Raw genomic sequence first — 14,827 nt, forward strand, 5'->3', positions numbered from 1 at the left:
TGTTCTAAAACTTTTGACTGGTACTGAGTGAGTGAGTGAGTGAGTGAGTGAGTGAGTGAGTGAGTGAGTGAGTGAGTGAGTGAGTGAGTGTACAGTCGTTGCCAAAAGTTGAGAATGACACAAATATTAATTTTCACTAAGTCTGCTGCCTTAGTTTGTATGATGCCAATTTGCATATACTCCAGAATGTTAGGAAGAGTGATCAGATGAATTGCAATTAATTGCAAAGTCCCTCTTTGCCATGCAAATGAACTGAATCCCCCAAAAACATTTCCACTGCATTTCAGCCCTGCCACAAAAGGACCAGCTGACATGTCAGTGATTCTCTCGTTAACACAGGTGTGAGTGTTGACGAGGACAAGGCTGGAGATCACTGAGTTCGAATAACAGACTGGAAGCTTCAAAAGGAGGGTGGTGCTTGGAATCATTGTTCTTCCTCTGTCAACCATGGTTACCTGTAAGGACACATGTGCCGTTATCATTGCTTTGCACAAAAAGGGCTTCACAGGCAAGGATATTGCTGCCAGTAAGATTGCACCTAAATCAACCATTTATCGGATCATCAAGAACATCAAGGAGAGGGGTTCAATTGTTGTGAAGAAGGCTTCAGGGCGCCCAAGAAAGTCCAGCAAGCGCCAGGACCCTCTCCTAAAGTTGATTCAGCTGCGGGATCGGGACACCACCAGTACAGAGCTTGCTCAGGAATGGCAGCAGGCAGGTGTGAGTGCATCTGCACGCACAGTGAGGCAAATACTTTTGGAGGATGGCCTGGTGTCAAGAAGGGCAGCAAAGAAGCCACTTCAATCCAGGAAAAACATCAGGGACAGACTGATATTCTGCAAAAGATACAGAGATTGGACTGCTGAGGACTGGGGTAAAGTAATTTTCTCTGATGAATCCCCTTTCCGATTGTTTGTGGCATCCGGAAAAAAACTTGTCCGGAGAAGACAAGGTGAGCGCTATCATCAGTCCTGTGTCATGCCAACTGTAAAGCATCCTGAGACCATTCATGTGTGGGGTTGCTTCTCAGCCAAGGGAGTGGGCTCACTCACAATTTTGCCAAAGAACACAGCCATGAATAAAGAATGATACCAACACATTCTCCTAGAGCAACTTCTCCCAACCATCCAGGAACAGTTTGGTGACGAACAATGCCTTTAACAGCATGATGGAGCACCTTGCCATAGGGCAAAAGTGATAACTAAGTGGCTTGGGGAACAAAACATCAATATTTTGGGTCCATGGCCAGGAAACTCCCCAGACCTTAATCCCATTGAGAACTTGTGGTCAATCCTCAAGGAGGCGGGTGGACAAACAAAAACCCACAAATTCTGACAAACTCCAAGCATTGATTATACAAGAATGGGATGCCATCAGTCAGGATGTGGCCCAGAAGTTAATTCACAGCATGCCAGGGCAGATTGCAGAGGTCTTGAAAAAGAAGGGTCAACACTGCAAATATTGACTCTTTGCATCAAATTCATGTAATTGTCAATAAAAGCCTTTGACACTTATGAAATGCTTGTAATTATACTTCAGTATTCCATAGTAACATCTGACAAAAATATCTAGACACACTGAAGCAGCAAACTTTGTGGAAATTAATGTGTCATTCTCAAAACATTTGGCCATGACTGTATGTATGTAGAGTTGAAGTCAGAGGTTTACATACACTTAGGTTGGAGTCATTAAAACTCGTTTTTCAACCACTCAACAAATTTCTTGTTAACAAACTAGTTTTGGCAAGTCAGTTAGTACATCTATTTTGAGCAAGACAAGTAATTCTTCCAACAATTGTTTACAGACAGATTACTTCACTGTTTCACAATTCCAGTGGGTCAGATATTTGCATACACTAAGTTGACTGTTCTTTAATAGACATAATTTGAGGTAATTGGATGTATTTCAAGGCCTACCTTCAAACTCAGTGCCTGTTTGCTTGAAATACATCCACAGGTTCACCTGCAATTGACTCAAATTATGTCAAATAGCCTAACAGAAGCTTCTAAAGCCATGACAATTTTCTGGAATGTTCTCAAGCTGTTTAAAGGCACAGTCAAAAGAAATCAGCCGAGACCTCAGAAAAAAATATTGTAGACCTCCACAAGTCTGGTTCATCCTTGGGAGCAATTTCCAAACGCCTGAATGTACCACGTTCATCTGTACAAACAATAGTACACAAGTATAAACACCATGGGACCACGCAGCCATCATACCGCTCAGGAAGGAGATGTGTTCTGTCTCCTAAAGATGAACATACTTTGGTGCAAAAAGTGCAAATCAATCCCAGAACAACAGCAGAGGACCTTGTGAAGATGTTGGAGGAAACAGGTACAAAAGTATATATATCCACAGTAAAACGAGTCCTATATCAACATAACCTGAAAGTCCGCTCAGCAGGAAAAAGCCACTGCTCCAAAACCGCCATAAAAAAGCCAGACTATGGTTTGCAACAGCACATCGGGACAAAGATCATACTTTTTGTAGAAATGTCCTCTGGTCTGATGAAACAAAAATATAACTGTTTGGCCATAATGACCATCATTATGTTTGGAGTAAAAAGGGGGATGCTTGCAAGCCGAAGAACACGGGGATGGCAGCATCATGTTGTGTGGGTGCTTTGCTGCAGAAGGGACTGGTGCACTTCACAAAATAGATGGCATCATGAGGCAGTAAATTATGTGGATATATTAAAGCAACATCAAGACATCAGTCAGGAAGTTACAGCTTGGGTCTCGCAAATGGGTCTTCCAAATGGACAATGAATCCAAGCATACTTCCAAAGTTTTGGCAAATTGGCTTAAGGACAACAAAGTCAAGGTATTGGAGTGGCCATCACAAAGCCCTGACCTCAATCCTATAGAAAATTTGTGGGCAGAACTTTTTCAGTGTGTGCGAGCAAGGAGGCCTACAAACCTGACTCAGTTACACAGCTCTGTCAGGAGGAATGAGCCAAAATTCCCCCAACTTATTGTGGGAAGCTTGTGGAAGGCTACCCGAAACGTTTAACTCAAGTTAAACAATTTAAAGGCAATGCTACCAAATACTAATTGAGTGTATGTAAACTTCTGACCCACTGGGAATGTGATGAAATTAATAAAAGCTGAAATGAATCATTCTCTCTACTATTATTTTGACATTTCAGATTCTTAAAATAAAGTGGTGATCCTAACTGACCTAAGACAGGGAATTTTTACTAGGATTAAATGTCAGGAATTGTGAAAAACTGAGTTTCAATGTATGTAAACTTCCGACTTCAACTGTATGTATGTATGTACACTGCTCAAAAAAATAAAGGGAACACTTAAACAACACAATGTAACTCCAAGTCAATCACACTTCTGTGAAATCAAACTGTCCACTTAGGAAGCAACACTGATTGACAATACATTTCACATGCTGTTGTGCAAATGGAATAGACAAAAGGTGGAAATTATAGGCAATTAGCAACACACACTACTGAGCCTCATTTTGACTTGTTTTAAGGACATTACATCAAAGTTGGATCAGCCATTTCTGCCAGTCCTGTCTGGTCCAGCGACGGGTTTGTGCCCATAGGTGACGTTGTTGCCGGTGATGTCTGGTGAGGACCTGCCTTACAACAAGCCTACAAGCCCTCAGTCCAGCCTCTCTCAGCCTATTGAGGACAGTCTGAGCACTGATGGAGAGAGTGCGTTCCTGGTGTAATTTGGGCCGTTGTTGTTGCCATCCTGTACCTGTTCGGATGTACCGATCCTGTGCAGGTGTTGTAACACGTGGTCTGCCACTGCGAGGACGATCAGCTGTCCGTCCTGTCTCCCTGTAGCGCTGTCTTAGGCGTCTCACAGTACGGACATTGCAATTTATTGCCCTGGCCACATCTGCAGTCCTCATGCCTCCTTGCAGCATGCCTAAGGCACGTTCACGCAGAGGAGCAGGGACCCTGGGCATCTTTCTTTTGGTGTTTTTCAGTCAGTAGAAAGGCCTCTTTAGTGTCCTAAGTTTTCATAACTGTGACCTTTATTGCCTACCTTCTGTGATCTGTGTCTTAACGACCGTTCCACAGATGCATGTTCATTAATTGTTTATGGGTCATTGAACAAGCATGGGGAACAGTGTTTAAACCCTTTACAATGAAGATCTGTGAAGTTATTTGGATTTTTACACAAATTATCTTTGATAGACAGGGTCCTGAAAAAGGGACAGTTCTTTTTTTTTTGCTGAGTTTACATACACTGCTCAAAAAAATAAAGGGAACACTAAAATAACACATCCTAGATCTGAATGAATGAAACATTGTTATTAAATACTTTTTTCTTTACATAGTTGAATGTGCTGACTACAAAATCACACAAATTATCAATGGAAATCAAATTTATCAACCCATGGAGGTCTGGATTTGGAGTCACACTCAAAATTAAAGTGGAAAACCACACTACAGGCTGATCCAACTTCGATGTAATGTCCTTAAAACAAGTCAAAATGAGGCTCAGTAGTGTGTGTGGCCTCCACGTGCCTGTATGACCTCCACGTGCCTGTATGACCTCCCTACAACGCCTGGGCATGCTCCTGATGAGGTGGCGGATGGTCTCCTGAGGGATCTCCTCCCAGACCTGGACTAAAGCATCCACCAACTCCTGGACAGTCTGTGGTGCAACGTGGCGTTGGTGGATGGAGCGAGACATGTTGTTCCAGATGTGCTCAATTGGATTCAGGTCTGGGGAACGGGTGGGCCAGTCCATAGCATCAATGCCTTCCTCTTGCAGGAACTGCTGACACACTCCAGCCACATGAGGTCTACCATTGTCTTGCATTAGACGCACCAGCATATGGTCTCACAAGGGGTCTGAGGATCTCATCTCGGTACCTAATGGCAGTCAGGCTACCTCTGGCGAGCACATGGAGGGCTGTGTGGCCCCCCAAAGAAATACCACCCCACACCATGACTGACCCACCGCCAAACCGGTCATGCTGGAGGATGTTGCAGGCAGCAGAACGTTCTCCACGGCGTCTCCAGACTCTGTCACATGTGCGTGTGAACCTGCTTGTATCTGTGAAGAGCACAGGGCACCAGTGGTGAATTTGCCAATCTTGGTGTTCTCTGGCAAATGCCAAACATCCTGCACGGTGTTGGGCTGTAAGCACAACCCCCACCTGTGGACGTCGGGCCCTCATACCACCCTCATGGAGTCTGTTTCTGACCGTTTGAGCAGACACATGCACATTTGTGGCCTGCTGGAGGTCATTTTGCAGGGTTCTGGCAGTGCTACTCCTTGCACAAAGGCGGAGGTAGCGGTCCTGCTGCTGGGTTGTTGCCCTCCTACGGCCTCCTCCACGTCTCCTGATGTACTGGCCTGTCTCCTGGTAGCGCCTCCATGCTCTGGACACTACGCTGACAGACACAGCAAACCTTCTTGCCACAGCTCGCATTGATGTGCCATCCTGGATGAGCTGCACTACCTGAGCCACTTGTGTGGGTTGTAGACTCTGTCTCATGCTACCACTAGTGAAAGCCCCGCCAGCATTCAAAAGTGACCAAAACATCAGCCAGGAAGCATAGGAACTGAGAAGTGGTCTGTGGTCACCACCTGCAGAACCACTCCTTTATTGGGGGTGTCTTGCTAATTGCCTATAATTTCCACCTTTTGTCTATTCCATTTGCACAACAGCATGTGAAATGTATTGTCAATCAGTGTTGTTTCCTAAGTGGACAGTTTGATTTCACAGAAGTGTGATTGACTTGGAGTTACATTGTGTTGTTTAAGTGTTCCCTTGATTTTTTTGAGCAGTGTATATATATAGTGTGAAGAAAAAGTATGTGAACCCTTTGTAATTACCTGGATTTCTGCATAAATTTTACATAAAATTTGATCTGATCTTCATCTAAGTCAGAACAATAGACAAACACAGTGTGCTTAAACTAATAACACACACATTATTGAAGAATTCAAAGTTTGTGCCATGGAATTGGTGGATCGAAAATCTCTTCAACTATTTTGAAATGTATAATGGCACAGCTGTCAATTTATGTCCTTAAATGAAACTGGTATACATTTTATCCCAATTTTCTTTAAGCAATTTGGTCTTTAATGCAGGGCCGATAGACAAGTTGCTTACTTTTCCCCCCTTTTACTTGCCCCTTCCATTTTTGCAGTAATGCTGCAATTAGTTGGTTGTAATTTGTTAGAGCAGACATTTCCATATATCTGTGTTAGCTGCATGTGTGACATAACTCCACCAGTCCTATTTATGATATAATTTACAAAGATTATACTTTTTTTTAATGTTATTGAAAAATAAAGTTCTCATTAATCAATTAGTATATTTGAGTTTAACCACAATATTTGTTTTATTATTTGTTCTTCTTTCTATGGCTTATTTAAAAAATAACATTTTGGAGATTATTTCATTTTCAAATAACCGAAAGTGAGAGGTAATCTGAATAAAGGGAAAAAGGCCATTCTTGAACATGGGGTGAGACATTCATACTAATTTGCTAGAGAACCAGTTTGGATTTAAGTATAACTTTTGTATGACTGATGCCTTTAGTGAGAGGTCTAATACTTTAATATTTAATCATTTCTGCCCTCCGAAGTCATATTCATTATATAAATAGGCCCTTTTAATTTTGTCTGGCTTGCCATTCCAAATAAAATTTAATATTTTTTGCTCATATAATTTTAAAAAACAGATCTCTTGGTGTAGGCAAAACCATAAGCAAATAGGTAAACTGTGATATGACTACAGTTAATGAGGGTGGTTTTTCCACAAATAGACAGGTATTTTCCATTCCATGGTAGCAAAACGTATCTATTTATTCTAAATTTCTATAAAAATGTATTGAGTGAGATCATTTTCTTTCTTTCGGTATATGTATACCGAGTATGTCCACATCCCCATCAGACCATTTTATTGGTAAACTACACAGTAATGTAAAAGTTGTATTTTTTTGTGATCCAAAATAGTCTGTTTGTGATCCTTAATATAGTAAGTACACTTATCATAATTTGGTTTTAATCCAGAGAGGTTAGAAAAAGTATCTAGATCCTCTATAAGGCTGTGGAGTGATTCTAATTTTGGATTGAAAAGAAAACATGAATCATCAGCGTACAATGACACCTTTGTTTTTAAGCCCTGGATTTCTAATCGCTTAATATATTATTGTTGGATCTGATTTTAACAGCCAACATGTCGATGGAAATAATACATAGATATGCCAATAGTGGACAACCTTGTTTTACTCCTCTTGACAGTATAAAACTTTCTGCGATGTACTTCTTGCCCGGTTGCTCAGTTTGGTCGGACAGCCAGCTCTTTGCAGAGTCTAGGTAGTTCCATATTTTCTCAATTTCCCAATGATGAAGACCCCTGTGCTCTTGGAAACTTTCAACTCTAGAAATTGTTCTATACCCTTCCCCAGCTTTATTCCTCATCACAATTCTCTCTCTGTGATCTACAGACAGTTCATTGGACTTCATGGTATAGTTTCTGCTCCAACATGCACTTTTAACTGTATAGACAGGTGTGTTTCTTTCTAAACCATGTCCAAACAATTGAATTGGCCACAGGTGGAATCCATTCAAGTTGTAGCAACGTCTCAAGGATGATCAAATAAAATTGGATGCACTTGAGCTCAATTTGGAGTATAATAGCAAAGGGCTGAGAATACTTGTGTAAATTACATTTCTGTATTTCCTTTTCAATACATTTGCAACAATTTCTAAAAACATGTTTTCACATTGCCATTATGGGGGTAGTGTGTGTAGATGGGTGGGTGAAAAAAAAATATTTAATCCATTTTGAATTCAGACTGTAACACAACAAAATGTGGAATAAGTCAAGGGGTATGAATACTTTCTGAAGGCACTGTATCTTTCAACAGCACACTCCTGAGGCAGTGGAAGGCGTACGGGATGTGTTTGGCCAGAGGAAGCTGGAGAGGATAGGCTCCTGTCAAGGTCAGTAGCCAAAAATAAAACCGGGAGGAGAAAATAAGACAACGGCAGGAACAAGGCACAGGAGCTTTGTGCAGCCAGAGTTAAGTCTGCCCCCCCCCCCCCCAGCATATTTGGCTATCCCCCTGTCCCATCCTTAACCACAGCTGTCCCATTACAGAACACCATGATAGATTAAAACATTAAATCTAATTTACTCTCATCTCAAAAAGTCTCTTTCTGTAGATCAGGAAAAATGCCAGGATGGGTATTCCAAGTATTTTTATCTTGACTTCAGAATGCCTAGGCCTACGCGCCATAAACATTAACTGAAGATTGGAGCACTGATGCATTCACATGCACAAACAATTAAGATAAATTATGAAGGATTCCAGTAAATCCACATCACAGCCACAGTGATGTTTTATTACTGTAAAATATATTCTATATGGCCGTAAACTCTTAGCTAAATTAATTAATTTAGGCCTAGTAGATTATTTGATAGGAACAGACTATTGAAACATTGACATTGAGTCCCTCACAGTGAATTAATGCATTTAGTTTGCGCTAAAACTACAACTGAACAGTTTGGCATGCAATACTGATATTTATGATATTGCACAGCCCCCTCATTGTATGCACCATCCAAACTGTATGGAGAGGCCCAAGTCCTTATGTGAAATCTTGCCTAAATATATTAAAACTCCTTTTCCTGCTTCCTTTACTGTACTCGGTTTGCTGGAAGCAAAGCACTTAGACACGATGCACATCACGTTGAAAGCATTTAGAAAAGGTAGACATGGTGAAATTCCAGTGGTGCTCATGATAATAATGATTCTATGTGCTGCATTCTAGCTAGGAGGGTGCAGGGGAATAAATTTAACCAGAGACAGGTCAGTCAGGCTCCACAAATGAGGCTTTTGTTTGGTTTGACCTAAATCCAATGTACGTAGTGGAATCTCATAGCCAGGACCCATCCTACACTTTAAACTGTCACTTATCACTCTGACCCACTTGCTTTATTTGTGTGTGTTATGCAGGAAGGCCTAGTCTGTGTTTCCTGAGACTAAGAAACAAAGGATCAGCAGACTGTCCATAATTACGGTTTGGGAGACTTGCACCCATTTAGAAGCTTTGGTTTCAGTATTGTTTACCAGCTATAATTAGATTTGCAGTTACACAGATATCAACCTCTTGGTTTTTCCCCCACTCAAAAGGAGTCTGGGGGGTTTGAACCATCATGAAGGATGGACATTTTGTCATTCCAGGGTACCTTTAAAATTTCCAGTGGAACTCGAACAACAATGTTACTCCAGTAGAATCCAAACAGGGATCATCAAGACCCAAATACCCCGTCATCACTTACCAACATAAATTATACCTAATTGCACCTTCAAAACAACCATAAACCGCCCTCGTCAAGAATTGCTGCATGATAAAACTTGCCCTAGGTGGAGTACAAAAGGGGTAAGGAGTGATGGGTTGTTTCAGTAAACAGTCAATGCAGTTTATATTAGGTCATGTGGAATGTATTTTAATTCTTACACTGTTGCTGATCTCACCCCTGCCACAATGTATCTGTAAATATACGAAGAGATTAACTGTCCTGTTTACATCCAATTAAGATTAACCTAATCAACAGATGTAATTAAATTTATGAGTAGTAGGCTAGATTAACTCAACAAATAAATAATGCCATGCACGACGAGGTTAGAACATTCAATTAAACTAGCAGATTCATGTTAAATTCATCGATTGTGACATCAATGCAACACGTTAACAAGTTACTGATAACTTGTAGCTAAATCAGTCAATTGGATGTGAGACCAGACACCGTGGGACACCAACCAAAATGCCTAATCTCAGACAAATTATTTGTTTTTAATCCATTGAATCGTAGCGATATGTATTACCCACCTCCAATTGGTTTCTCTCGAGGTCGCTTGCAGCAATCCCAACTTCTTTAATAGCAAAAAGTATCGTAAACGGCAAATTAGACCTGTTCCCTGTTTGTAGTGGTTGGTTTTAGACATCAATATTAGTTATAATCTTCGTCCTAGTTGACTCAGAAGTGTTTCTCGCAGTAGGAAATCACGACGAATTCCAAATCGGGCGTTCCATTGCACTAGTTAGTTGCCACACATTCCCCTTTAGCTGATTAGCCGCTAAAGCTAGCTATAGCTAGCTATCACCAACATGTCTTATTTTAAGAGTTAAAACGTCTATTTACTTCCAACTACCGTTCACCAGTCTTAGACAGTAAGGAATAACATTAAGCAGGCACCGAGATATTAGCTAGTGGTACAACTCGAAGCAAGTGAAAAACTTTTCAGGGGGCTCCATATTAATCCTGTGAGCTAAGAGGCGTCGTCAACTCCTGCTGTCTCATCCAACGAATGGATGTCTTGATTTGTAGGAGAAGGCCAATTGACACAATCACAGGACGATGTCATTTGCATCCACTTAGAAATCAGGGCAAGCGCATACATTTCAGCAAATCAATTCTGTCGTGGTTTGGTTTGACAAAAAATATTAATACAGAAATGAAATTATATTTGTTTTAACATTTATTACTTTCAAATCATTCTTGCAATTGAGTCCCCCACAATATGACACATCTAGAAAGAGTAATTGTTTTCACACATTCATAAACAAGTACAAGGCCAGTAAAACCAATCAAATGAAAAGATAGAATACAACAGACCCAAACAGGATTATCATTATAGGTCCGTGCAAACTGGTATTCTTGTGATGTCCCTACCCCTTTAAAGTTGAAATGTGTAAGGGTTATGGTTAAGGAAGTCCCAAAGATTCCGGATAGCACTGACCAATCACTATATGCAAACTGTGTTAAATTGATATTAGTTGCACACAGCCACCAGATGATGGCTGGTGGCTGTATTCTAATAAATAGATTATGTGGTTTGCCATGGAAGGAACGCCAGTACACAAGAAGGTTGTCTTAAATAATCGGTACATTTAGCAGGGGCCATCACCATAAAACATAACATCTCAGATTGTTCACTCAGTCTTCAGACCCTCCTTAATAAGGTTGAGCTCATAGCAAAGTGTCTCGTAACGATAGGCCATACGGATCTGGGCGACATTGGTCTTGCGTATGTCATTGCCCTCAGGGCCCTCCTTCAGATAGTCGGAACCAAGGAAGTGAGTCTTCTCCTGTAGAAAGAAACCAAGGCAACACGTTTTGGTGCTGAAGATGTTATGATGGCAATTATACATGGCAGTCTATTTACAGTGCTGTCATCCAACTAGTCTATACTATGATTGAACTCATACTTTAGTGTAAATTGTAAAGTAACAAAATATAATGTCTTTGTGTAAAATAATAATGGTTCAGGTCTTACAACGTGTGGCTAAATTGTGAGTCTATGAGGTAGTATATTGTCTATCCTGTTTGTCGTCTCTTGTGTTGTTTACCTCATCAGACAAGCCGCTCTGCAGCACACTGTTCCTGGAGATCTCACACATGTCACAGGTGCTGAGCTTGAACACCTGGGCTGCAATGGCATACTCCTCCATCAGGGGCTCCTGAGGACACACAGTCAGAGCAGAGTAAGCTTGGCATCTCAATTACTCTCTATAACTGATTTAGGATCAGCTTAAAAATCAACCGTTACCATTTTGAACTGAATGGAACCTTGGGCCAGTTGATTGGTGCATAATGCACCAACAATAACCAAGAGCGCACCAAAACAGGTAAATATCTTTCTACATAACACACAGACTGCCAGACGGGCTCCCAGTCTGGCCTCACCCTGGTGTAGTGGAACTGCATGGGGTCATCCGTGGACAGGGAGACAATCAGGCCCTTCTTGAGGAACTCCTGAAGAGGACTCTTGGCATACTCCAGGAAGAGACTGTTGTTGCTGAGTGGAGACATGGCAATGGGAATCTGGGCCAGGAAGTAGAGGTACTGCAACACAGGGCTCTGTTGAGTGGGAGGGTTAGATACAAACGTCAACATTAGGACCACAGGAGTTAGTTGTGTAATGTGTTTAGGTTTTGATAGTGTCAAAGAAACAGAGGAGACCATTTTGTTTGGAGAGGCTACGGACCTTCTTGAGATTGAGGCCGTGAGAGATGTTGTCAGCTGTCATGAAGGAGGCCAGCAGATGGGTGACGGCTCCAGCCTCTCCACAGTGGGGCCTGAACTGGAAGGTGTTCATTCCCCTAGCCCTAGAATGCAAACAAAAACACAAAACAAACAATGATATGAGTGTATCATGTTTGAATTTTCCTTTTCATGCAACAATTTCTTGAAGGACGTGTGGATTCCCACTGAGCACAGATGTCAATTCAACGTCTATTCCATGTTGGTTCAACCATTGTGTGCCCAGTGGGTTGTGATTTGACATGCGATACTCACTTGCGGAGCTGGTTAATCATAGTGATGTTGGCATACATGTAGTAGATGTAGTAAGTATAGGAGGGGTTCTTGGCAATGTTCCACTCCTCTGGTTTGGGGCTCTTGGTGCAGAACATGTGACCACTGTGCTTGGACTCGTCATCCACACTGTCGAAACCTGTCACCTACAGAGCAGAGGAAGATGGAGAATGAAGAGATTGCCTTGCTATTCAAATTATTTTCTTCATATATCATACCAAACTATTTTTTTTTTTTTTAAGTGATTGAAAATGTAAAAAACACATTTTAAAACTCAAATTCCTACCTTCTGATAACATTTCCATCAAGGCTGGAGAACAATCATGAATTAGGACATTTGAGTGAACTACTCCTGGTTGCTAAAATTCGAATAGTTTGCCTAATTTCAGTTTGTGTGACAAAACAAGCAAGTATAGTGTAGAGAACCATTGTAACATCTTAAACGCTGTGAAATATATTTTCCATAACCAAAAATATTGTACTTTCAGGTTGAAGCTGATTTACAAAACCGAAAGTAAAAGACGCAAAAAACAAAACTTGAGAAAGGTAAGCGCAGAAATAGTGCACATAGAACATATCTACCACTTCTTAGACTTGCTTTAAATGAGAATGACAGATCTATAACACACATTTCTATGTGACTTTGGTCAGGATGCACAAAAAGTTGCATATTGCAGCTTTAAAATATAAAACTCCTTCATCCCTGGTTCCTCATGCCAGTCTCACTCACATGCTTGAGGAAGATGCTGAGCTCAGGGTTGGCGTGGGGTTCGATGGTGGCCTGGAAAACAGGCAGGAAGATGTTCTCCAGCATCTTTCCAAAGTGGGGCACGAAGTTCCTACCTCTGAAGACGTCACTGAGGTGGAAGTACAGAGAATGAGCAGTTAGTAGTTTACAAACATGAGATGCCATGGTAATAAACATGTTCTTCAGACCTTATTCTAAATGTACAAATTTCATTATTTCGAGAGCCATTTAAAAAAAAGATTGTTTGTTTTTACTTGGAGGGCCAAGTACCCCTAAAAGAGTAGAATTTTATACTCAGTTTGCCAAACTTGCCAAAGGGTGCAAAAAGGGTAGAGTACATTCACTGAAGAACAGAGAGATACAACTTACTAGATCCTGGGCACTTGAATCATCCACTTGAGTTGAGGGGAGAAGACTCTGTGCTTGTTGAACCAGCTTGAGAGCTTGGTCCACTCATTAGGGTTGCAGCCATAGATGGACAGACGGGGCTCTGCGTATTGGTACCTGGCATCCTCCAGATCAGAGGCCACTTCCTGGGTGCGAAAAATATAGAATCAGCTGGTTGTAATCAAGCGATGTTTACAAAAGGGAACTAACTAAGCCATAGCTGAGTCTAACCTTAATGATCCTGGCGAAGTACTCTCCATCGATGTGGTTCTCTGTCTTCATGTACAGGTCACGCAGCTCGCTAGCTCCCACAGGGTTGTACTTAGCATTGAACTTGTCAAAACGCTGAAAGGTTTGTCTGCCCTTAAGACATGAGCGAGAGAGAAGCACGTAAGACCAAGGAGTGTTCACACTGGAAAAAGTTTCAAAATATCAAAGATGCATAGTTTCACCGTATGCAGCTTACTATGTAACCTTTCAACGGCTTCTGCCAAGAGGTCTGGACCTTTGACACAGGAGGTAGGAGCGCACTTGCCCTGTGGTCACAGGACTGCTTTTCCCCCTTTGATCGCTAAACTAGCTAGCAGTATGACTCACAGCGTGCACATCCAGGGAATCGACAGTGAGGTCATAGGGGTGCAGCTTGAGGTTGGCGAACAGCTCCTTCATGGTCACATCTTTGCCCTTGATGTTTTGCACTACACGGTCAGCGTCCACCTGGTAAGACTTCTTGATGAAGCGCAGGAGGTGCTTCTGGTTCATGCAGGCAGCAGCATGGATGTGGGTGTCGACCTACAACAGCACACAGGAGTTGTGAGAAAAAATGTATATGAGTTACTACCCACTAAGCATTTACCATCAGCGACGTCTTTTGGATGTCTTTTTTTGGTGCAGTCCGGACCGGCCTTGATTTCAACGTCCAAGGACAGTTATTTTTGGTCCAGACCAGACAAAGCATGAACCAATCATAGCCATCTATGTTTGGTTCAGATTTTGTCCAGTCTGGACTGGCCCTGATTTCAATATCTACACAGGTCCAGTCCTGATAGGCCTATATATGGCCCAAACATAGATATCTATAATTAGATGTGCTTGCTGAAGCCAAGCACAACTCTAGATTTCTTACAGTCTTATTATTATTTGATTTATTTGAGTCACTCTAGCGCTTAAACATTTTAAGTTGTTAACACAAAACCAACTTCCAAATGTGTACACTGTCCCAATTGATATTGCTTGAGAAAATATTTTTGACAGCATTTATACTTTTTGTACTACAATAATATTTAAATGAGCTCCCAATGCAATTTAATGGCAGAAAGGGGCCATAATCTTCAATGGTAAAAAAAAAAATCTAGCATTCTACACTTATCTCCT

The 14,827-nt window shown here is 41.5% G+C and overlaps 2 protein-coding genes across 3 annotated transcripts in view; both read right to left on the reverse strand.

The window, feature by feature from the left end:
• Positions 1-10,310, reverse strand: part of LOC129830150 (DENN domain-containing protein 2C-like) — a 34,824-nt gene extending 24,514 nt beyond the window's left edge. Inside the window, exon 1 of the mRNA XM_055892450.1 lies at positions 9,831-10,310. The gene's annotated coding sequence lies outside the window, so the exon portion shown is untranslated. The remainder of the gene's footprint in view (positions 1-9,830) is intronic.
• A 147-nt stretch (positions 10,311-10,457) lies between these two features.
• LOC129830151 (AMP deaminase 1-like) overlaps positions 10,458-14,827 on the reverse strand; it is a 31,789-nt gene continuing 27,419 nt past the window's right edge. For both annotated transcript variants that reach the window (XM_055892451.1, XM_055892452.1), the window contains exons 7-15: positions 14,051-14,245; positions 13,685-13,816; positions 13,436-13,599; positions 13,049-13,175; positions 12,301-12,464; positions 11,990-12,110; positions 11,689-11,862; positions 11,352-11,462; positions 10,458-11,090 (exon numbers count right to left, since the gene is read on the reverse strand). In XM_055892451.1, coding sequence (XP_055748426.1) covers positions 10,935-11,090; positions 11,352-11,462; positions 11,689-11,862; positions 11,990-12,110; positions 12,301-12,464; positions 13,049-13,175; positions 13,436-13,599; positions 13,685-13,816; positions 14,051-14,245 — 1,344 coding nt within the window. In that variant the 3' untranslated portion in view covers positions 10,458-10,934. The remainder of the gene's footprint in view (positions 11,091-11,351; positions 11,463-11,688; positions 11,863-11,989; positions 12,111-12,300; positions 12,465-13,048; positions 13,176-13,435; positions 13,600-13,684; positions 13,817-14,050; positions 14,246-14,827) is intronic.

This window comes from Salvelinus fontinalis, chromosome 31 (assembly GCF_029448725.1).
Source record: "Salvelinus fontinalis isolate EN_2023a chromosome 31, ASM2944872v1, whole genome shotgun sequence".
Classification (NCBI taxonomy): domain Eukaryota; kingdom Metazoa; phylum Chordata; class Actinopteri; order Salmoniformes; family Salmonidae; genus Salvelinus; species Salvelinus fontinalis.